Source organism: Anas platyrhynchos, chromosome 5 (genome assembly GCF_047663525.1).
Source record: "Anas platyrhynchos isolate ZD024472 breed Pekin duck chromosome 5, IASCAAS_PekinDuck_T2T, whole genome shotgun sequence".
NCBI lineage: Eukaryota > Metazoa > Chordata > Aves > Anseriformes > Anatidae > Anas > Anas platyrhynchos.
In genome coordinates this window covers 36,534,011-36,558,144 of record NC_092591.1, presented here as the reverse complement: position 1 = coordinate 36,558,144, position 24,134 = coordinate 36,534,011, and the positions used below count along the sequence as shown (strand labels likewise).

Genomic DNA, 24,134 nt, shown 5'->3' with positions numbered 1-24,134 from the left:
TGTTTGCTGTCCCAGTAAATCCTTATTATCTTTGATAGCTTTGCAAATAGTATTTTTTTTAACAGAGCTGCAGGTCCTCAAGTACGGTGAACAAGACAGCTATGATAAAGCAGCTCTATCTAGCTCAGGTAGATATAACAACACGTTTAACGATGGGGTCAATCTGTTCACAGTCAACAACTATATTTTTGAAAAAAAAAAATGGCATTGCTTTGGGCATTTTAAATGCTACAGACCCATTCAGGGTCTTAAGCACTTTTGTTTTTAAATCTTCACCTCACATAAAATATATTATTTAAAAGGAAAAAAAAAAAAACACACACACACACACACAAATGCATTCAAATCAGCAGACCCCCCCCCTTGCTTATTCAGAAGAAAATGCTGGACTGATTTCCCAGACCTTCCTGAGGCAAATGCCAGTTATGATCTCACCTGATAAAAAGGTCTGATGGAAACAGGTCATTTCTTTTGCTCCCATTTCCACCTGAAATATTTCACCCTGACCAAAGCACTTGAACTAATGGATCTCACCTGAGGAAGTACTTTTAAAAAAATACTCATTTGAATTTAAATAATTCTATTTGAACTAATTAACTACCCTATTCTCTATGTAAATTAGAGCAGCATTAATTATCTTCCTCTTACAGAGAAAGTGAGACCCACTAAAATTCAGTGACTGCTTTCTACAGTCACTTAATACCTCAGTAAGACAGAAAACATTACCTGGATTTCTTAGCATTCTACTTTAGAGGTGCACTCGCTTTGTTTAGGACAAAATAAAAGTGAATCAGAATCTACATAGCTTATAATCACTGAAGAGGTCAGTCAGTACTGTAATGCTTTTATATATTCCACAATAGGAACTATTTGCAGACTTCAAAGGCCCATTGATGTTTTGCATCCTGACAAAATGATCTAGAGACTCTACGTTTCCTAGAAGCGCTCCTGCTGGATGTGCCCTGAAGGAACTTGCTTCCTACCTCCTCCCTGTACTCTGAGAACCTGACTCACAGTAACTCCACTTCAATAAAGCCATACCAACTTAAAAATAAAAATTCTGTTTTATTAGTCAAAACAGTTTGCTGAGGGACTAAAAGCCTAGATTTCCCCAGGGAGTTAAAACTTTGCTTCCCTTCAGCCCTTCACAGTAACCATTTGTTAATGGTACAAACCATGAAGTCATTACTCTTGTCCAAGATTCTTATATCCAGAATTAGACCTGAAGCAGCAAGTCTCTACCATGCCTTGAATGACAACAGTAGGCACACAGTAAACAAACCAACAATTATTATATACTTGAAATTATTATACACTTGAAAGGGAACATTTTCTGTATGTTAAATGGAAGTGACATTTTCAGTTTTAAAACACTTCTTAAAAAAGTATCACTAGACAATTACATACACAACATTAAAGTAAGACAAAGAAAGGGCCCGGTTTTCCGATTGAGAATAAAGATGTTTGGAAAGATGCCTATACAAAACTACTCCTTTCTCCTCCATTAATCCAATGTGATTTTCCCGTAAGCATACCTGGTTTGCTATACCCAATTTCAATTTGCATAAATTCTTCCCAGAAAAGAAACAATTACCCAACCTAATGATTTCTCCATTAATGGACATTTTGGCAACAATAGATAATGCATAAGTCCTTGATTAGTTTCAGGAGAATTCTGACTGGCATAAACAGGCATTTACATCAATAAGTGCCTCAGCACAAGTTTGCTTTAAATGCAGAATACCCAGTGTCCTGGGGGAATACAGCTGATCTAGGTATGCCAAGTAAATTAAGGTATACCCAAAATGTTAGGGTTTTTTTTTTTTTGGCTTTTGAAAGACATGCACTCAAACAATGCCCAGATATCCAGAGGTGCTATTCTAACTGGATAAAACATCCATTCTTGCCTCCAGCCCCTCTCCAACTGCAGCTCTGTCCCCGTACCAACCCTCACCCCACTCATCAGTCAGGCCTCTGCCCCAGATACCAAGGCATGGCCCAGATGACCAAGAGGACAGAGCTCCTTCTGCAGCCCCATCCTGCTACAGCTCTAAACTGTTTCTCTCTCAACCCTAATCCTACTCCCAACCCACTGCATCATCACCAAACTATATTCCCTCCAAAGTCCGAACCACCATTTTCTCTTGAATTTTAAGTTCCTTTTCAAGGAATGCTCTTCAAAACACTGTTTTATATGATAATTCAGTTTGACATTAATAACATAGGTGATGTCACTAATGCAGCTTTTGTTCATTGAATTACAAGAATACAAAGAGAAAGTACCAGTTAACCCTTCAGCCACTAAAACACAGAAACTAATTCAACTGAAAAAGGAGAAATAGTTTTAAAGGGAAGGGATCACAGTTTAGCATTTTAAATGTACTAGATATACCACAAAAGAAGCATCTAAGTCCTGTCTAACTAGCAGTTTAATTAGCAAGAAAACAAGTTCAGCAGTCCTGCTCACACAATGAGGTGTACAGTACTTTCAACATCACAGAATCACACAGAATTTCTAGGTTGGAAGAGACCTCAAGATCATCGAGTCCAACCTCTAACCTAACACTAACAGTCCCCACTAAACCATATCCCTAAGCTCTACATCTAAACGGCTTTTGAAGACTTCCAGGGATGGTGACTCCACCACCTCCCTGGGCAGCCTGTTCCAGTGCCTCACAACCCTTTCAGTAAAGAAATTCTTCCTAACATCTAACCTAAAACTCCCCTGGTGTAACTTTAGCCCATTCCCCCTCGTCCTGTCACCAGGCACATGGGAGAACAGGCCAACCCCCACCTCTCTACAGCCTCCTTTAATGTACTTATACAGAGCAATAAGGTCACCCCTGAGCCTCCTCTTCTCTAGGCTGAACAAGCCCAGCTCCTTCAGCCGCTCCTCATAGGACTTGCTCTCCAGGCCCCTCACCAGCTTCGTCGCCCTTCTTTGGACCCGCTCAAGCACCTCGATGTCCTTCTTGTAGCGAGGGGCCCAAAACTGAACACAGTACTCGAGGTGCGGCCTCACCAGAGCCGAGTACAGGGGGACGATCACCTCCCTAGCCCTGCTGGTCACAGTGTTTCTGATACAAGCCAGGATGCCGTTGGCCTTCTTGGCCACCTGAGCACACTGCTGGCTCATATTCAGCCGACTGTCCACCATCACTCCCAGGTCCTTCTCTGCCTGGCAGCTCTCCAACCATTCCTCTCCCAGCCTGTAGTTCTGCTTGGGGTTATTGCGCCCCAGGTGCAGGACCCGGCACTTGGCCTTGTTGAACTTCATACAGTTGACCTCAGCCCATCGGTGCAGCCTATCCAGATCCTCCTAGCTTAATCCTTAATATACAATCAAAAAAGATAGGCACTCAGGTATTACAAATCCTAACCTACATCTGGATGGCTTGCTTAACTTTTTGCAACCTCAATTTTTTACAGCAGTAAAATTGAAATAATTTCTTAGTGAATTAGAATGGTTCTTAACTCTTTATGGGCATAGAAACAAAAACTAATGAAATACATTGCTTTAATTTGTCTGCCTATAACTAGCCCAAGGTTGGTGTTGGTGGTTCTCAGCCAATACTGCATTGTTCTTTATCTAAATTGCATGTACTCTTAAATAAAATCATAATGAAAAGAAAAAGAAAATACAAAAGAGATGCTGTAGCCTTAACTAGTACAGGCTGTAGCAAAATCCAGATGGCCTCTTTTAACTTTTCAGAGAACTCCAGGGTGCAGTAGCTTCCCCTCAGAGCTTTCATGTACTGCCTAATTCAGTGATGCTTTCCTTGATTATACATGCTGGGACACAGAGCCCCATAGATGCGAACAAACACATCTATTACCTAGATTTTTCTCTGGGCTGTGGTCACTGTCCAGATCATGGAGGCCAAATGTAATCACCGAGTATGAATCTGACCAAGAAACTGACAGAAACAACAGGCAAATTCTTGCCTCTGCTGTGATCCCCATCTGGATAGAGGAAAACTTAGCTACAGCTGGTCCTGAAAGCCCAGGCCTGAGAGAAAATACCTTCCCAGCACACAGCTCTGTAGAAAAAAGTTGTAAGATCACCCTCCTGTTTTAAGAGCTACCTCAAGTATGGGACTGAGCAGAAGTGGGCCGCGTGGTGCCTCAGAGGCCGCAGTCACGTATGCAACACAAGGAACAACAGAGGGCAAATGAAGTAATTCAGATGGCCCACAACAAGGTCTAAGACAAAATATAGGAATCTCCAAACCCTGAACAGGTGAAGATCTGGAAGATTCGGTCACAGTAGAAAGCTGCTCTAAGCCCATTCTTTCCTACATTACGAACTCTTGTCACGGACCTCTTAGGCACAGTGTCTGGAGTCTTACACAAACTCTTCTTACACAAAGTGCTACACAGTCTTTAAAAAAGCTTCAGGTCACCTGCAAGTCAGCAGCACTGAGACCTCAAAGCTTCTCTGCATTGCAACAGCAGGCTTGCATACTACAAAGTTAGTCACAGAGAATCAGTACTACTTCCTACTTAACTGGCATGCTCCTTTCAGATCATTTCACACATAATTTGGAACTAATGGTACACTCAGAGATGTAAGTAGCACTGGTAAACAAGCCACTTCTCTCATTCAGAAGGTTTCCAGCACATTTAAAGAAAGGCTTCTTCCACATAGTACATTTTGCCATGGGGAGTAAAGATTAGCTCCTGTTTCTGTCACAGAGCTTAAAGAACAGGATGCAGCACAATGTTAAAGGTAGCTGCTTATGTCAGTCAACTTGAAGCCAAGCATCCCCCAAAAATTAAACACTGTTTACTCAACACCAAATAGTTTGAAAACAGAACCAAAAGATTATTGTGCACCTTCTAAAATAACAATTTTTTAGTCTAGATTAGTTATAAAAACTTCCTAACCTAACCTCTACTCTAAATCTCCCCTCTTTGTTTAAAACCATTCCCCCTTATCCTGTCATTATCTGCCCAAGCAAAAAGTTGCTCCCCAACTTTGTTGTAAGTCCCCTTTAAGCACTGAAAAGCTGCAATAAGGTCACCCCTGAGCCTTCTCTTCTTCAGGCTGAACAGCCCCAGGAGAGAAGAAATAGGAAGATGTGCTATACTTCCTTTCTCCAGACTCAGACTTGCCATTTATAATCAATATAAGGAACCACATTATTTATGTTGATCATTTTCCAGAGACAGCAAAAAGACTTGTCATTATTTCAGCCTCTATTGTTATCTACACTGCTCACTGCCTAAGAGCCCCTGGTGTAGCCCAGGGTTCAGTGGTGAAAGGCATTAACGTGTCCCAATACTAACAGTTTGCTTGTCCTAGTAAACTATCCTTTATAAGTCAGCACATACGCAAAATGAAATGAAGAGTAAAGAAAACCATTTCAAGTACCGTGCCATGTAGTTTGTGGACATCGTATCTTATTTGAGCAAATTCACGGAGTCCAAAAGATCCCCCAACAAGATACAGCTGGAAAACAACAAAATGAAAATACGAGTTAGGACTAATGCAAAAAAAGCACATCACACACTGGCCCACTTCATTTAGCAAGGCGCTCTGCTATTGTTCCAGCAGAAACACCAGGAACTGAAGAAAACAAACTGGAGCAAACATATAGGAGACGAAGGAGTATGTGGAATGTCAGAGATTTTTCTTTCACTCTGGGACAGGATTTCACAAATCCCTTCCTTCATACACAAACAGCTGCATCACGACTCCCATCCTCTAGGAACTTCGTCTCCTCTTACCCCTTTTTTACCTCCCCATATGGCTTCCTGACATAACTGCAACAAAGGAACCTTTTGTTACTGCCACAGCATTTATTCCCATCATTTTCAAACTCTGTGGGGAAGTAACAATGCCGCGTTGACTGGCTCTGATGTCTGTGTGTTCCAGATCTAATTAAGCTTCTGAGCAGACCGGCTCACTGGAATTGTGGTTCAGTGATACATTATCAACTAAGCTAAGAAATCACATCCAGCACACCTGCAACGTTAATATTGCCTCCTTAGTTGTCTTGCAATTCCCTTCACACCTGCAAAGCTTATGAAAGAGAGTAATACAGGGATTAAGGGGGGGAGTACTTCATAGCAGCATTAAAAAAAATATTATTCTTTCTTATAGCAGAGGGATATCATAAAATTGCCTATGTATTTTTATCGTTGAAAATGGACAGATCAACCAAAAGATCAAATATTGTTAACAAACACCATGAAGGACTTAAAAACTAGCTTAGAAATCTCTCTACTTTGTGGAAGAATCAGGTTTTTTCACTGCTGCTCTGACCTGACAGAGTTTTTCCGCTGTTCTCTGCTCAGACTGAAAGGCTTCACATCTACAGATGAGCATCTTATGGAAGGCTGCAGAAGCAAAAGGAAGGGGAGAGGACCAACCTATTTTGACTCTTCTACCTGTTACAGTCCTTCATTACAGGCTGCTGCTGCACTGGCAGCCATTCTCTGTGCAATGATGGTTGATTCTTGATACACATTAGGTTTGCTGCAATGGCTTGTGCCCAATGATTGTTATAATTATGCTGCACAGGTAGTTAAAAGGGTATGTGCTTTCCAAACAGTATGCTATCCTAAGTTCAGGCCATTGAAGCCACAAAGCCATATGCATTCAAATAAAAAAAAAATATATAATAATAATAATAAAAAAGCCTTCTACACTTATTCCTTCCATTTATTCTTTCTAAAAGGTGCAGGACTATGGGATTTTCCATCAAGCAGATAAAGCTACTCAGAAACAGGCACATTTGAAGAATTCATGTTGCTCTTGCAGATACTGAATCATCAATATATATAGCAGAGAAGAAAGTATTAAAATAAAGAATGTCTTTCTCACGTATAACTACTTTGTTAAGAAAGAATAGCAAGAAACAAAAAATAAAAGTATTCAAATTGGTTAAAAAGAATGTGAATATTAAGATATATTCAGTCAAAGCAGGTTTGTCAGCTGAAGGTATGGTATCTTCATACCATATGCTGGAAGTCTCAAGGATCAGCCAATAATTGAATGTTACTGTGGCTGACACCTATCAGCTAATGAAAACCTATGCTAATTCTTTAAGTCCTAGTGAGTATTCTGTTCATTAACAGCCTATGAGTTAATTTAAACTTCATGTCCTAACAAACAGAAATCTGTAGTAGTATAGACAAGATTATGGCTGCTACAAACTACAGCTTCTGTTTGTCTTGTCAGTGAGGGGCTGTGGTGGAGCACAAGCAGCTGCACTAGAACTGGTTCAGTGCACAGCTGGTAAAGTCGGTAGAAAGTAGAAATTATGATGTCACTTCAAAATTAATTTGTCCAACAACAGGCTTGCATAAAGTACATTGTTATGAGATGCAGCATGAACAAAACCATGCTCCAACTAAAATAAGTATTTTTTTTAAAGCTTTGATAATTTAAAACTATGTAATGTACATCATAGCTAGGGGAAATCAGGTAGATGGCTGTTGCATGAAAAAAGTCATGTTTCTCATTTTGTCTCATCACATTCTATCACTTGTTTGACAGCAAACATCCATTATAAACTGCAGTTTACGTTTGCAGCTATATCCATGTTAAAAATTTGAGACTCACACCTCTCCTCCGTAAGACAAGTTTTGGCCTGAAACTGTAATTTTACTTAGAACTCTTTATGCTGCTAAAGGGAAGGAAAAGAAGAGAAAGAAAACACTTGGGCTCTGATCTACTTTTGCTCTTCATACAGCATAAGCAGTATGGCCAGCCTGGCCTGTCCGACATTTTGCTTGTCAGACCTTACCAACAAAGTTGCCTTTATGTTTCCAATATTGCAATGGTGAATTGATCTTTCAATGAACCATCAGTTCAGCTGTGCCAGAGTCAAAGCCCACTGATGCTGTAAGGAACTACAGCTGACACTGAAATATTACACTGTGTAAGGCTGGAAGGTTAGGATTCAGATTATATATAAAAGCACTGAATATACATAAAATATGAAGATATTTACAATTATATTTGATCAATGTTTTAAAGAACCAAGCACAATGTCTTCATCGCAACAACAGACCCAAATCAGCCACATTTAGCACTTAGTTAACCAGCCAACAGCATGGGAATACAGTTAGCCAACAGCACTGAGCATGAATTCCCTTTATCTCCACGTGCCACAGTGGCAATGGGCAGCTTTTCAGTCAATTATATTTTTAAAACCATGTTCAAAAGCCAATAACAGCCATGATAGAGAAAGTATCAATGAGTTTACACAACTATAACAGCAGTAGAGGTAATAAAGGACTCAGGGATTGACATTGTGTTGAATGGAAATACTAGCTTGGGTTTAAGTTCCTCCTTTCTCTTTTACATTAGGAGGGAAGATGCCCTCACCACCCTCATTAAAGTTAATTGTATTTAAAGAGAAAAATACAGACATACACACACACAATGATGAAACATCAAGATTCAGCAATCAAAATAATCAGAAGTGGGACAAGAATTGATGTTAAGAATTCCAGCAATGTCATTAGCTGACTGGCCTTGCATATTCTGTATGTCTGACATGTTTCTAGCTTTGCAATTTGTGATGGAGATAATCTCTGCATTCCCTGCAAGCCAAAGACAGAAGCAAAGTTCCACACTTTCCACCTGCAGTCCTGCATTCTTTCACTGTGAGGGAACTATTAGATTTAAATGCATCAGAACACGGAGCAAAAACTTTATTACACAGTAAACCCTGCCTGCCTAGTTACTTGAATGCCTTCAGCAGATCAATGAAACGATGCTACGATTTCACTTTTTCCTTTACTTACACCTGAAGTTTACTCTTAAGAAAGCAAAAGTGGGAGACATCCCAATGAGCCAGCACTTAAGGCACGTTGGTGCAAGCAGCTTAGCAGCACAGCTAGCACGATCCCCCCATTAAAGATTTCACACTGGATTATTCCTTTATGTTTCAGTGAGTACACAAAAAAACCTATGATGTTGTAATGCAATTATGCATGCATGGAAGGCTTGCATGTTGCAAAACAAAATGAAAGATAGGATGTGACATAAGAGCACCATCTGTCACATACACTCAGCAACCTCAATACATGTCTTATGTAAAAAAATGACATAAAATTCTCTTTAATTCTTTTTAAAAATCTATTTGCTCACTTCTCCATTGGGAAGTATGTTACGCAATTAGTTATGGATGGAATGAGACTGATCACTTAATTGCACCTTAGGATGGGTAATACTCGTGTTTGTCACCACCACCAGCGAGATGTTCAGCGAGGACTCGTAACAGCACAAGAAGTTAGGACTTAAGAGCAGATCCCACCCTTTCCTGCATACCCTTCGGTCCCTTGAGTTAACAAACTAACAGGAATATTCCTCTGGCAGCACCAGCAATGTGCAGCATCCTAAGCATCCCTGTTGCTAGAGGACCTCACTCCTGCTATAGCACCAATTGTGAAAGCCAGATTACTAAATTACTTCACAGTTGTTGTAGATCCCTAAATTAATCAGATCACTATATTTAGTGCTGGCAACACGTATTACACACTAAGTGTAAAGAAAGCAAGAAATGTTATCACTGAAGAAGGAACATGCTAATTTTCTAGCCTCTTCTTTAAGAACACTGCAGCAAAACCCTCCAGCTATTCATCAGGAGCTTCAAAACTAGAACAGTCGCGAATGGTTTTATTTTAGTTAGCAGTGATCACAGTCAAAAGGTTTGGGGGTTTTCCTTTTTAAAGAACTGTCATATATGTGGTGCAGAACTGGTGAAAGACAGCAACTTGGCAGCGCAGAAGACTGAAGTCTCTTATTTGTTCCTAAATAAAATAGCGCTCAAGCTGCCAGTCCCACAGCAGAGCCAGGCAGATCATCTGAACCTGAAGCGCCCCCCTCTGCCAGCTCTCGAGAGTATTTTATTTTCCAGCGCAACTCCAGCACTGCTCTACTGCAGAAATTGTTCAGATGAAAACAGGGCAGAATCTTCTCAGAAACTGAACTGCATGACCCACTGCATCAGGTGAACTGGCTCAGTATGTAGATTGGTAGAAACCGACCTACAAACAACGCAGAACTGACAGCAACCCACGCGGTCAGTGCTCAGTGTGAGCATTAATAAAAAAAAAGGGGCATTTTCAGCCCCAGCATGGTCACCCTGCGTTACACCCACTGCTTGGACTGGGCAGATGACACTGGAATTTCATTCAGCAGCTGCAGCTGTTTGAAAGCCGAGTCTGCCAGGGTGGCCAAGCTGCAGTTGCTGAATACCATCTCCTTCTTCCGAAGCCTCTAAAAGCCAAGATTTGGGTTCATTATTAAAATTAGTATTCCCATAACTCAAATGTTAAATCTAGCCAAGGTGCACTATAATGAGAAACTGTTTACACCTTATGGCAACCCGGGGTTCTTGTCACCTGTGCACTCTATTAAAAATAAACTGAAATCTACATTAAAGAAGATAAAAACAAACCACTACTAGTCAGGAAACATTTCCCTGTTGACAATGCTGGACAGGGACTGAAAATTCAATGGAGTAGCATGAATCTTACCTGCTTACATTCACCACCCCTTGAAGAAGGTGGATCTTAAAGCAGGACTACGCACACAGTGTGAGAATAAGCAAATCTCTACTTGTGCTCCTGTTCCGAGGCTCAGCACCGATCTGCAGATCCCTGAGTGCCAGCTTAGTCCATCCTAACAGCATTGAACAATGTAAGCACACTCCTTCTGTTCTAAAATAAAAGAGAAGGCAAACCTGGAATACAAGAGAGTAGCTAACATTTATCTGGAAAATGCTACTCAAAGATTTAGAATCAAAAATAAAAGTTTAAGGCACTGATTCAGAAGATGAGCTCAGAAACTCTAAGACCTGCCAGTCAACTGAACGATGGATGTCAGCTATTTCAGACTGCACAAACTGGAGTCCACAGAAGCCCTTTCAGCCTGAACATGCTGGCTTGCACTCCAGCACGAACGGTTCTGGGGGTGGTTTTATCTGGAGCAGCTCCACACTGTGCTGTGGATTCAAACACACACTCAGATGAACAGGAGATGCAAAGCAGAAGTGCAGCACAAGTCATGGACATAACCCATGATAATCTTAGAGACCCAATATTTATAATACAAGTGATTAAAGCATTAAAATGACACTATCCAACTCAATGATTTAGAGCTACCAATTTAAACGTCTCAAAACGGTTTTGTATTTATTGCCTTTCTAGGCTACAGATTTAATACTTGTGGGCTTTTACAGGCAATCACAATTTATCTACAAGTATTAGAAGTCAGAACTCTTTTACCATGGATAAATGTAAACTCCTATCCATATCCCAAAAGCATATTAGCATTTAAATGAACTGTTCTGTATATGTCAAATTTTATTGTAAAGTTGCGTGAAGTAATATATACTAATAAAAACCCTGCAATTCAATATTATGAATTGCTTAAGGTGATAATGTAAATGATGTTAACAATAACACTGACATATCTGGAAGTAAAAAATGCTAATTGTAGTTATTCTTTTTCATACAATACCAAAACATAATTGAATAACAGTTTTTATACAGAGACACTGATGGCAACAATAAATCTCAAAAACATGATTACTCCCAAGAAGAATTTTTCAGTTTTCTAAGTGTTTGTGTTATCTTCTATGGCTAGATCCTCCAAAATCAGCAGGGGAAAAAAGCGTGCCCAATGTAGAGCTTACGCCAGGATTCAGAATTTAGCAGCTTTTTATGCAATGTTGTATTTAAAGGCATCTTTGGACACTTGGTTATTTAAATACATTTAAATGATAAAAATGTACTTTCCCTACCCATTAGCCCAGTACAACTTCCAATATTGGTGAGTCACAGCACAAGGTGGCACTTCCCAGAATTTACAAAATATTTCTGAGCATCAGTCTTAGCTTCTAGATGACCCCGACTTCACCAGCAAACAAAACTAATCCGCATACATATGAATTCATATCCTGATAACCTCTCCTTTTTTTTTTTAATTTTCTTTTCTTTGCCAGAGGAGGTCAATAAAGTTGAGAGAAAATGGGTTCATTAACAAGGCCTGAGACACCTCTGACATTCTCTAATGGTGCCTGGGAGCGCTGACCGCGCGGCTGCAGCTCTGGTAGCAGCTCTCTCTCTGACCTTTCTTCTCCTCCTGTACATGACAGGCACTCTCGCTGTCTCTTAACAAAGTGCTTATCAAAGTAAACTTGCACTGTTCGAGGCAGCAATGTAGATGGCAATGTAGTACAGTCTGTGGGCAGACACACTGATGGAGATATATTTTAGGAACACGTTTATTCACAGAGAAAAACTTTCACTGTTCCAGGCTACCTTCATCTTCTCTTCTGGCAACACTATGCACACCAAAAACAAGATCTGGAAAGAGGAGATACACAAGGAAAGTACTTGTAAAAGCATGGTCATTACAGAATGAGGAAATTAAAAAGAGAGAAAGAGAAGGAAAAAAAAAAAAAAAGAATGAAAAGATGTCAAAATCCACAGCTATAGATATGAAGAATGTCACTACATGCTAAATGTTTAAAACCTGTGAACCTGCATACATAGAGCATTACACTTATGTTAGGTGTGCAATGAAAATCACCAAGTGAGGCACAGACCATGTTTCCTGTCTGCCAAGATGCTGCTTTAGATCCTCTGCATTTATTTTTTCCCTTGTAACATGTTGACAGCAGAACTGGAACTGGATCTGTACATTCCTTTTGCAGCTTAGAGTACAAAAGATCCTTGTCTAGAAACAGCCAAAGACAGAAACAGAAATTCAGGTTTTGGCAAGTGTTGTGAGCATACAAAATAACATTTTTTAACGTGTTTAAAACCTGTAACTGCTTTGCTATTTTGAAGCCCAAACACTACCTCAATGACTTGGAATCACCACTTACACTTGTCTGAAAAAAAATTACTTCTAGCATCCTTCAAATGTTCAAAACTGCACCAGAGATACCCTAACATGATCCATGCCTTGTAAGAAGGGTGTGACACTGGATCCACCTGATGTCACACCAATGAGCCTCATTCTCTCAACATCTTACAGAATCATCCCAGCAGCTGCAGTATGCTGATGGACACATCCCTTTGGGGCTGGTAGAGTTGATTGTGGAACAGAGCCAAGCATCCCAAAGACTTGTAGGCTCTTTCCTTTTAATGTCAAGACTGACTTACTGTGATAGGAAAGAGACAACAATACAGCTGACAAAGATGTTTAAATTACCACAGTACGGCCCTTCTGTTGTAATAGCAAATTTTAGAGCTACAACTGTAAGGTCACTGAGCTCATCCCAACATCTACACAGATGCTGCCATCTTCACCAGTGCTTTACGACTACGCACCCTGCAGCGCTCAAGCTGTTAAGATATTCCATGCCAGGTTAGATTGCTCCCTCCCGCACGCATACAGTTTTACACCATGCAGAACCTGAGAAGTTTACAGAAAAAGAGAGTTAAAGAAAACGTTGACAAATCAAGGTTTCCTGCAGATTAATTCCTGCCCGCTACAGTCTCCCTGGTGCTCACAAAGAAACAGTCTTATCTTCTGAAAAAGCACGACTGAAAACTGTGATTTACACATCTTACTCTGAAAGCTGCTGTCATTTTGATGTTTTAAAGATGAACCAAGAAAATTCCTTCTGCATAGAAATATTCTAACAGCCCCAAGCCCAAATGAACACACACGCAAAAAAAGGGTCAAGATAACTTACACTAAAAAGGAAGAAATATTTTTAGAGCATGTGTGTATATAGTGAGACCCTCATCTGTTTTTGAATTATGATCTCTTCAACCTTGGATCCTTTTTAAAGAGTAGTGAAGGGACTTCTCATTCAAATATGCATTACAAGAAAGGAAGATACGAAATTGATTTGAATTTTAAAAAAGCCAACATAGTATTGATGAAAAGTCCAGCAGTGGGCTCATGTCCCTCAGCAGTACTGAAGAATAAAGTCTCATCTTTGTATAGAGAAAAATTATGTACATGATGCAAGAATCTAACAGAGAACTTTCATTTCAGTACTATCAACAACTTCAGCAGAATTTAAAGGGTTACCAAGGCACACTCCTTCTCTGACTGTGCACAAATTCAGCACCTTTACTGCTATCACTGATCTTTTAGGAATATTCTGCTCAGCTTCAGAGATGCCTTCAGAGGTCAATAGATAGCTGAGGAACTGAAAAAAACTGCACAAGTTTTCCTTTCTCTTACTCCTTGGGAAGCCTTTGGGCAACAACACAGAAACATACTGAAATATTCACAGGGGAGACTAATTTTAAGGTATGGAGATATGAAACCCTGGAAGGAGATATGACAGAATATTTCTCAATATTATATTGTTTCTGGGGGAAAGATCGCTGTGGTAAGGAAAGAGGAATGAAATTAAACAGGACAAAAAAAAAAAAGGTCTCTAAAATGTCTGCTATGACTGATGGCAAACCACACAACACCACCAGAAGGCCCAGAAGGGCAACCAGAGGTCTGCCCTGGCCCAGGAAACTGAAGCCCTAGCTCCAGCGCTGGGGCAGAACTGAAAACATGATGTTGCTGACAGGTGGTTGTTAAAGCTCTTCTCCATGTTTGTTTGTTTGTTTGTTTTAAACAAGTGTTTTACTTTACACTTCTTTCTGTGTCTTATAATAAGATTTATTTTTTCCACAACGTATATTTGTCCTGCAGGACCCACCCCACCCAAGATACCTTCCCACATCGGAAAAGAACTAATAACTATGTTGTGGTTTTTTTTTTTCAATCCTTTGATAACACAAATGATAACAAGCATGTCTTTGCCATACTTGTTGGAAGTTTTATCAAAGTCAAGATCTTGCACATCAGTTGCATCTCCTCACTCACTGCACCAGTTAACCTACCAAACCAGACATATTTGTTATTGAAAAGCTACGGTGACTTTTTTTCTCCACCAGTGTACCACTTCTAAGTATCTGTGATTTAATCATTTAGTATGATTCCCAAACTTTTTAATAGAGTTAAAATTGAGCTGCAGAATATTAAGCTGAGTTCTCCTTATTCTGAAAGTAGCAAACCTTAAAGAGGGTGACCTTAATAATCAGGTAAACAATAGCACTGTGTCTTAAAAATGCACCCAACCTGAAACACCTCAGAAAGGTGTTTTTAAACTCAAGAATAATATCCGAATGTCCAAACGTGAGGGCACTAATTTCAGTCTGAGCACCAAGAAGCGCAGCTCTGGCCAGCCCTCTGGGCACAGGTGCATGCAGCGGGGTGGCTGGACAGCTTTAGTGCTGTATCTTATGAATAAAAAGTAGTGCCAACTTTTGTTTGCAGTACCAGGGACTGGACTGGCTGATGCAAACGGTTCGTGCAGCTCTGTCATTATCACATTAGCTTGTTGGTTTTTTTTTGTTTGTTTGTTTGTTTTTTTTTGACCTGTTTTCACTTCTCACAAGTGTCTTTATCGTTGTTTTGAGAAATGTTACTTGAGTGCTTTCAATTGCATGATCATTTCCACTTAAAGCTCTTATCCTGGACACCTCTGGAATGGCATACTTGCATCACTGAAATAAACAGCCTCAAACTTTTTAATCCTTTAATCCTTTTAACTTTAAAGAAGCACCCCCACCTTTCTCCGGACCACCCCATTCTTCAGACGTGCGCTGCGCGAGATTTAAGGAGGATCTCGTTCATTTACCCAAAAGCACTATAAAATATATTAAAATCACCCTTTACCCTACTCTTCATCCACCTTGAAAGCCACTCACCCTTTAAGCACCCCATAAACGGAAACGATCGTGAGGCTGCCCCCGGGGCACCCAGCGCCCGCCTCCCTCCTCTCACCCCCCGGCCCCTCGGGCCGCCCCCCGCCCCGCTCACCAAGAGGGGGACGCCGTAGGTCATGGTGCGGCCCCTCCACAGCCGCCGGAGCCGCTCCATGGGCCCCGGCAGCGTTTTCCTCCCTCCTCCCCTCGGTGCCCGGCGGTTCCGGGCCGCCACAGCCGCTCCCTCCGGCGGCGCAACGCGGCCGCGGTCGCGGCGTTCCGCGGGGAGGCTGCAAATGGCGGCGCCGCGCCCCTGCCGCCGTGCCCGTCCCCTGTGAATCCCTTGTCTGAGGGAAACTGCGGGCAGGAGGGGCAGGTCGGGCTCTCTTCCAGGGCTGGGCACGGTCAAAGTTACTCGCTGCAGCATAGGCCTTGGGAGGGGTGGGGGGGTGAAAGCACCGTCCACAAACCAGAGCCTGGCCCTGAATTACCCTGCTGAAATAAAATTCCCTTTGTGTGTGTACGGTAGAGGAGTTTGTCCTCCCTAAAGACACCTTTGAAGTCGCAGAAATGAGTAAACAACACAAAACTACAGAGAAAAAAGGCTCTCAGGCAACCCTGAGGCTGATGAGCAGCTACTGTGCGGCCAGGTGGTTGGTGGCTGGACGTCCCCAGGGAGAAGTTCCCTTCGCGATTCCCAAAGGTGAAAGCAAGAACGTGTTTCTGCAGCCAAATCTGCCCCAGTAGGCAGAGGAAAGGCCTGCAGCGAACAGTTGGGGAAGGAACAAAGGCTTGTGTCTGTAACAAAGAAAAATCCATGTGAAAATCAATAGCTGCTACGGCGCTCCCAGCAGGGAAGAGAGTAGCAGTCCCCTGCCAGCTAGGCGAGGACAGCCTCTTGGCACCTGCTGAGCAGTGGGTACTGCGCTGGTGAAGATCTAGCACTGCTTGTGTACACGCTTTGTATTCACCAATAAAGATTTGTAGGGGTCACAGTCCCTGCTGAGCACACCCTGGTGTTGAACGTGTGAAAAAGAGCTTCAGGAAGGGGATTTGATTCAAATCCTCGGCGTTTTTCTGTGTACTGCACTTCCTTGTAGGTTTCTGAGGGACATTTGGAAAAGGGCTTGGCCTGGGCTAAGTGGATCTCAAAACATGCTACTTTGCAGAATGATGATTAAATGATGACTAGCAGAAAGGAATTACTAGTTCACTGAATCTCAGCACACGTGGGGTTTTACTGCCATCTCTAAAGCCAGCCTGCGGAGCTGAGACCAGGGGCATTTCAGGAAAGCAGGTGGCGTGGAGAGACAAGGAGCTTCCGTAGCTTACCAGGGAAAGCAGGACTGCAGGAAACATTGCCATTCAGATTGGTAAGGCTGAGGGCACCACTGCATTTAAACTTATACAGCTTCTACCCTCCCCAGTGAGACATATAAAAATATTTGCTCAGTGGATGACCAGTACATAGGCAGCAGAAGCTATACTTACAACAAAACACAAGTCAGCTCAATGCTGTTAAGGAAAATGTGCAAACCCCAATAGGTTTTGTAGGTGAATACACATCTTCTTTCCTGAGGGCTTTCTTCTATGATTTTGAACTTTCCATCAAATCTCATTGATTAGGCAGTCCTCAGGGTCTGGCAGTTAGCTGTGTCTTTCATTTTGTTTCCCAAGGAGATAAAACTACCATGATCGTACTGCCAATTTTCCTCCACTGTTATCCCTTATCCCAATCATGTTGCACTCCCAGAAACTTTTAAATCTGATCAAAACAAAGCCAGCTACAGCAGCATTAATGGATCATCTGCTGCGGTTTAGAACCATCAGTCATTCATTCCTGGTAGCAATTTAATGTCTTCCACCATCCCCTCAAACAACTGAATTCCAGAAATGCTGACTTTTGTCTGGGAGTGAAGAGAGCAAAAGAACAGGCCTGTGTTCATCTCTGGGCTGCGTTCAGTCTGAGATGAAGTCATCACAGAGCACTCCTATCAGCACTGGGAATAATCTGAAATTAAGAGAATTGCTATTGCAGATACAGGAGTGCTGAGAAGAACGGTTACTACTTACCTCATTTGCCTCACTGTAACTTTCCATAAAAACAGTTTGTCCTGTAACTTGAATTAGACTAACCTTACCTTCATTGTTACTGTCTCACCTGAGGACTATTAGCTCCCTGCTAGAGAAGTAACCCTCAGCTGCTGATGCCCATGTACAGCGTTGGTGCCCTCCCATTCCAGCTTCAACAAGGGCACAAAAAGTCCTGGCAGTAAGTAGAAGGGTTAAGAGTCTGTGCTGGTGCCATTGGGTGCTCTTGTCAAGACTCATAAGCTGCTCTTTGTTTTCACTGATAATTGCTGGTAGCTAAATTTTTTCCATGGTGTTATAATCTAAAACAGTCAGAGAAAGTAAATAAGAAACTAAATGCAAATGTTATAATAATTACAAAATAATAGCAATAATTCTGTGTTAGAAGGATAAAACAAGTGCTTAAACCAAACATGCTGTGCTACAGATGAGCAGTAAATTAGACTTAAAAATGTTTTCATTTTTAATAATCTAAAATGCTGTTAAATTACAGAGATAAAGCTATCACCAATATATATTTTATTTCCACAGTGTCCCTTTGTTCTTGACATTGTTGGTCAATCACCTTGAACAGAGAGGGGTGGGGAGAAACCTTTTTTGAAGACTGAAATATATTCTGGTTTTGACTTATGACAGAGGTTTCATGCCTCCTTGTTATGACCCCGACTGCCATAAACAGACTGACAAACATAAAAGTAGGTAAACAAACATCTGGTTTTTATGACACTGACAGCTCTTCCCAAGCGTTACTCCCAATGCTTCAAGCACATAGTCATGTCCCCCCCAAGAAGGTTGAGTGCACCTTTCTTGTCTGTGTTACAATACAGCCAGTTAAACATTTTACTTTGTGAACTACTGTGAGAGGGTTTTCCTCATGAAACGTGCTGCTGGGGCCATAGTTCTCTCCTAGGTGTGTGCATGAGGTTTTACATGGCGCTCAGGTGCTGAATGGAAACCCAAGGGCTGGCTGGCTGGCTTTTGCCACATCAGGAACAAGGCGCATCTGACTGCAGTTTCCCTGCCCTGCATGGAAGCTCTGGGAAAGCCTTTTCTCACTTTCCTCCAGAGAAGGACTTTAAAAAAGAGATTTGAAAATTCCCTGCACGTATTGTGCTGCTGGCTATTGGCAGGCACCCTGGGAACTTCAGACAAATGGAGCTTGCGCTGCTGGTTCAGGCTACAGTGCCCATGACTGCAGGGGAAGGGAGTACACAACAGTACATTGTGTAATGTTTCTGGGCAGCAGGATGGAGAACAGCATAGAAATCTTATTAAACATCCCTGGACAAGCCAGGGTAATCAAGACTGGTGCTGGATTGGATACCAGGAGCTGCAGAATTGCTCACAATGCAGTATTGGCTGTGGGTAGCCAAGGTTAGTAAGGAACATGACTTTAGTTCAGTACAGAACTTGCAGCAATTTGTTCAGAGGATAAAAATGAGAGGTGTGTTGTAAAAGGTTTGTTGCCCAAACACACACACATCACTCCAGGCAGCAGTGGAGTGAGACCAACCTGTGTGTTGTATTTCCATATGGTATATCTCACCAAAGCCTTTCTTCATGAAGAGTGTGCACATGTAACAAGCTACTAAGCACTGCCTGTGCAGACACGATGCACAGCATAGCCAGCCATGAAAGCACACGCTTCTGTATACCTGAGCTAAAGAAACAGTTGGACTTAGCACACTCTTGGTCTGACAGCAACCAATGAAAGGAGACAACCCATCTTCAGCGCTTGTAGTTTTTCTGGGTGGAGGGAGGAAGTCCTGACTTGGTAGCAGCTGTTGAGAACAGCACTTCTAAAACAGACACCTTCTGTCAGCACTGGGCCTGTTCCTTTTTCATCCTCCTTTGTGTGGCCAAGAGGAGGTAAAAGGGAGAAAGTGGGGTCTGGATTTCCCCTTTGATGCTCTCCCACATCATCTGAATACAACTCCTAGTGAGGTAACTGAGTGCGAGAGTTAGCGAATGTGTCCTTTCCTCCCTCCTCAGCTTTCTTATCAGCCACCAGAATGAGCGGAAAAAGATCCAAAGACCAGATTTTTGTCAAGAGCCGGCCTGGAGAGACCAGTGAGCCAGCTCTGCCCATTTTTCATGCCATTGAAATAGTGCACACAACAGAAGGCACCATGGTGGCCCATGCATGGGAAGGGTCATCCATGCTTTCCTGATGTGGCCCTAGGTTTCCCCTCCACCTCCAGAAAGGGAGGAGAAGGAAACGTGGTGACGTTCTTTGGGTTCGCCACTTATTTGTTACCTTCTTGGGTTGGCTTTAAAATAGGCTGGGGAAGGGTGGCTCGGGAGACACCTTTTAGGTCTCGTGAGTGCAGAACAAGCTGAAGGAAGTACTGGTCTTCCCAGCAGATTCCTTCTCCTCACCTTACTGCTCCAGAAGGCCATTTCCCCCAAAGACTGCCAGCAACCATCAGCTAGGAGACAGATTCGCCAGCCTGGGGAAAAGAGGAAACCAGGAACACTGCCTAGAAATAGGGGAACTGAGAGGGGTCTGTGCCAAAAAGCACCAATATGGACAACAGTCATCTCTGCACCTACTTAGCAGCTGCCTTTATGCACTAGCCCCATCCTTTTTTCTTTTGACCCCAAAGAAAAGCCATGGTAACACATTCATTTTCTAGGTTCTCTTTGTTATTTTCAAGAGCAGGACTGTCATTCGAGCTCTTAAACTTGAGTACTGAAAACTGGTGTTTGTAGAACAGCAGCACCTTTCATTTGTCCTTCACGTGAGTTAGAAACCTGATAATTACAAAAGGGATGGGGCTGAGTGGAGCTTGTTGCTGGTCTAAGAGATGAGGTTGAGTTCTGGCTCTGCCTCCTTCACTGGGTGTGGGCAGGAGATTTGCCATTTGGGAATGGCAACCCCAGCCAAAATAGAGTGGAGGCTGCTGGGCTTAAGTGGGTGGGGGAAGAGATAAAAAGATAAAACTGCTCCAGAGGAGGAACGTCACAGTATGGTGCCCCCCGTCCCTATGTGTGCTCTCATGCCTGAGAGAGTCAGCAGTTCTCCATGGATCGAGGAGCATGAGGATCCCGGGAGGAGAATTCAGCTTAGTTGCCACACCTCTCAGCTCAGCGTTGGAGTTCACAATCGTTTTGGCAAGCAACTGTCGTGGCAGCCCTCTGAAAAGGGTCTGAAGCTTCTCCTCCTCAGTAGGGGTCTTCCTTCCCCTGCGTTGTCAGGTGAAGAAAACAGAGAAACCAAGGTGTGTGAAAGGGTGAGCGAGGAAGAAATAGTACACGAGAGAGGAGAACGTTATTAGAGAGCATACTGGGCACAGCTTAGACCCGGGTATGTCTACAGGTTCGCGAGGTGCCTGAGGCTGAGGGGGTGGCAGAGGTGGAGGGGGACTCCTCATCCGTTGTGTCCCCCTGCTCCTCCTTGTGGAGCCCGAGGCTGATGTGGCTCTGCAGGGCTGCCGGCGTCAGCCACTCCTTTGGGAGGCAGCTCTGGAGGAAGGGGATGCAGGAGCTGAAGTAGGCCAGGCGGTTCACCCAGCGGGGGATCTCCTTCCCACACAGGATCTGTGGAGCAAACCAAACAAGAGCACGGTTAATAGTACCCAAACACATGTGTAGTGGTAGCATCACCTCCATCTGCTCCGTCACCTCAGCTGGTGTGCTCCCCATTGCTCTGAAGAGACCTGTTTGAATTCAGGGAGCATCCTCTACAGCCAAAACCAGCTCTAATTGCAAACGACAGCACGCAGCGACTTCTCAACACACACAGCCCTGCCAGCCATAGCCCATATCAGCATCTGAGCAGTGACTGGGGAAAACAGCTCATGGCCCTCAACATCTTCAGCCAGACCATTCTCCAGGCAGTCCATGGGTTAAGGGACAGGCTTGCTGCTGCCCCTCCGCCAAGACAATGACGCTCATCTTCAGAATTGTTCAAAAAATTTGGGAAAAGATTTAAGCTGTTGCTGGGCAGACTCTAAGAACTGAGAAGCTGAGCCTGACTAGGCAGATCTCCGGAGATGCCTGAGAAGCTGCTCTTCCTGCTCACTTTCCTTCCTTGTGCCGACACAACGGGTCAGTCAAGTTACAATACCTCAGGGTCCTTTTCCTACTGTCACATCACACTTTGATTTCTCCTTGCGTAGCATTTCCTAAATGCAGGGAAGAGATGTGCAAATGTAAAAATACTAACTTCTCACTAGGTCTGTGTTTCATCACACATGCTGCTGGCCCCAATTTGGGTTACACTCTGCTAGCACAGGCACTTTTTCTAAGTTGTATCATATTCAGCACAATGAAACACCTTGCTGCATACTGCAGACCCTTCCTTCTGCAGCATTTGACCATGCATACATACAGCTGTCAGATTTTAGTAGGTCTATCTGGCTTAGGCCACATAAGGAAAATTTCCCTTTGCATTTTACCATTTCCCAAAGCAGACACAGAAGAGGCACCTGGAATTTACCAGCCTCAAGGATCTGTCCTTGGTAAATACACTGCCTGTGCTGCCCTACACCAGTATGCTAGAGCCTGAGGTCTGTGGCAGGTCATACTACCTGAATTCTCCTTCCCACCCAGCACTGTCTCCAAGGCAGATTTTGAGGAAATGGCACCCCACAGACCTCGTTCCGTACTTTACATGGATTAGTGCTTCCAGGGCTGTCCACGCTGCACCTTCTGCCAGTACTAAGCTCCTTTCATTTCTCTCCCACCTTCTTCCTGACTAAAACTACACTTAATTTAATACCAATTACTGCAAAAACTAAGAGGTTGTTTGTCTCTAATCCACTAAAGAGCTTATTTGGCGAGATGTCTGTTATTGACAGTGGAAATGCAGGAATGCTTAGAGGTTTCAAGGGATTTTTCAGCGAGCAGCACTGGAGCAGTTGCAAAGAGGACAGGCCATACTGCTGGACAGGTCTTAGGACAGATGGCCAGCTGGTCCTTCACGTGCACTTTGGTCTGGCCAGAATAATCTAAGCTCCAGTCCAGCAGTCACCTTGAGTGTAAGGAAATTAGCTTACTCTGACAGCGTGGAATTTCCAATAAGGTGTGGAGATAGAAGCAAACCTGAGACCATGCTAATTTGACTATGGAACTAACTTTATTCTGACATGCATTGTTTAAAAATCAATGTGTGAAACTGAAGCCATTATCATTAGGCATCAGAGAACAAGCAGAACCATTTGGCTTCTTAAATTATTTTCAGGTACAGAGTCCTGTTCTTTACTCAATACACTAAATTACAAGGGTAATCAAGGACTTCTAATTCCGTTCTTAATGGTGCTGCATTTTACTTAACCTCAGACACAGCCATATGAATCTGTGTTTTTGATATTTTTAATCTGTGGACAGTTCCTTCAGTGGTAATTCTTTATCCCCATCCGGATTCCTGGTTTCCATTGCTAGAACTACTGCCTGAATCAATAAGCACAGGCACTCTCTACCTGCATTTAAGACTCATTCAAAGAAAATCTGCTGATCTATTTGATTTTCTCATCAGACGCCTCTGATCATTTTCATAAGAATACTGCTGAATTTTTAAAACTGTATTCAATATCTTCTACTCGAACATTGAACTCGAGCCAAAACCAACAAACAAATGCAGCAGAATTGCCTCTAGATTTCGTAGCATTTCTCTTTCTTCCTGCCCAGGAACTCAGGCAACATATTGCCAGTGTAGAAAGTGACTCAGTTCAGGCTCCTTGTGATGCATGCATACATGTGAATTCAGTTCTCAAGCAACCATAGGTCTTCCTAAAGATTTCTCCCCCCCAGATGTTAATAGGAAAACAAAAACAGGGTATGATTCTTCAGAAAATTAGTAGAAGCAATAGAACAGAACAAGGTAAGACTGCTTGAAATGGAAATACAGCTTTAAAATTTGTCTTTCTTTTCTAAGCAGATTCCCTGGCAAATGAAATAGCACTTCCAAATGTGGAAGCGATGCTGAAACGTTTGCTGTTTGTTTATGGGAGCTTCTTCACCCAGAATGAATCAGTGAGGCCAGGAGGAGCCATAAAAAGAACTGAGAGATGTGTGGGCATCATGACATCGATCAGCAAAGGGCTGTTTGTGAAGCTTAAGGATAATGATAGAGTCAAAGCGGTTTCCCTTTCCTCAGATGTGTTTGCCCTTGTCTCTCATCAGCAAAGCCTCGTTACTATTCCACAGCAAAACACAATGCTCCACGGGAGCAAAAGGGCAACTGCAGGGAATTCCACTAACACTGTAACCTTCTCCTCTGTTTTCAGCTTCTTGCCATAGAGTGTGTCATGCTACATCATCCAGCAGTACTTGGCTCACGGAGAAGCATCAAGTAAGCCTGACTGTGATGGGATTGAGCCAACCAAACTTAAATAAAACAACAC

The 24,134-nt window shown here is 42.6% G+C and overlaps 2 protein-coding genes across 13 annotated transcripts in view; both read right to left on the bottom strand.

Moving 5' to 3' along the window:
• COX16 (cytochrome c oxidase assembly factor COX16) overlaps positions 1-18,103 on the bottom strand; it is a 44,464-nt gene extending 26,361 nt beyond the window's left edge. For 4 of the 7 annotated variants that reach the window (XM_038179146.2, XM_021273795.4, XM_021273792.4 and 1 more), the window contains exon 1: positions 436-519. In XM_038179146.2, coding sequence (XP_038035074.1) covers positions 436-481 — 46 coding nt within the window. In that variant the 5' untranslated portion in view covers positions 482-519. Of the gene's footprint in view, positions 1-435; positions 520-5,374; positions 5,453-12,572; positions 12,704-13,302; positions 13,388-15,811 lie in introns of those variants that run through there. The other 3 variants (XM_072038832.1, XM_027457531.3, XM_027457533.3) reach the window with 3 other exon arrangements.
• Positions 18,104-18,237: 134 nt separating this feature from the next.
• LOC101799748 (deubiquitinase DESI2) overlaps positions 18,238-24,134 on the bottom strand; it is a 54,180-nt gene continuing 48,283 nt past the window's right edge. For all 6 annotated transcript variants that reach the window (XM_038179142.2, XM_038179143.2, XM_005021623.5 and 3 more), the window contains one exon: positions 18,238-21,327. In XM_038179142.2, coding sequence (XP_038035070.1) covers positions 21,085-21,327 — 243 coding nt within the window. In that variant the 3' untranslated portion in view covers positions 18,238-21,084. The remainder of the gene's footprint in view (positions 21,328-24,134) is intronic.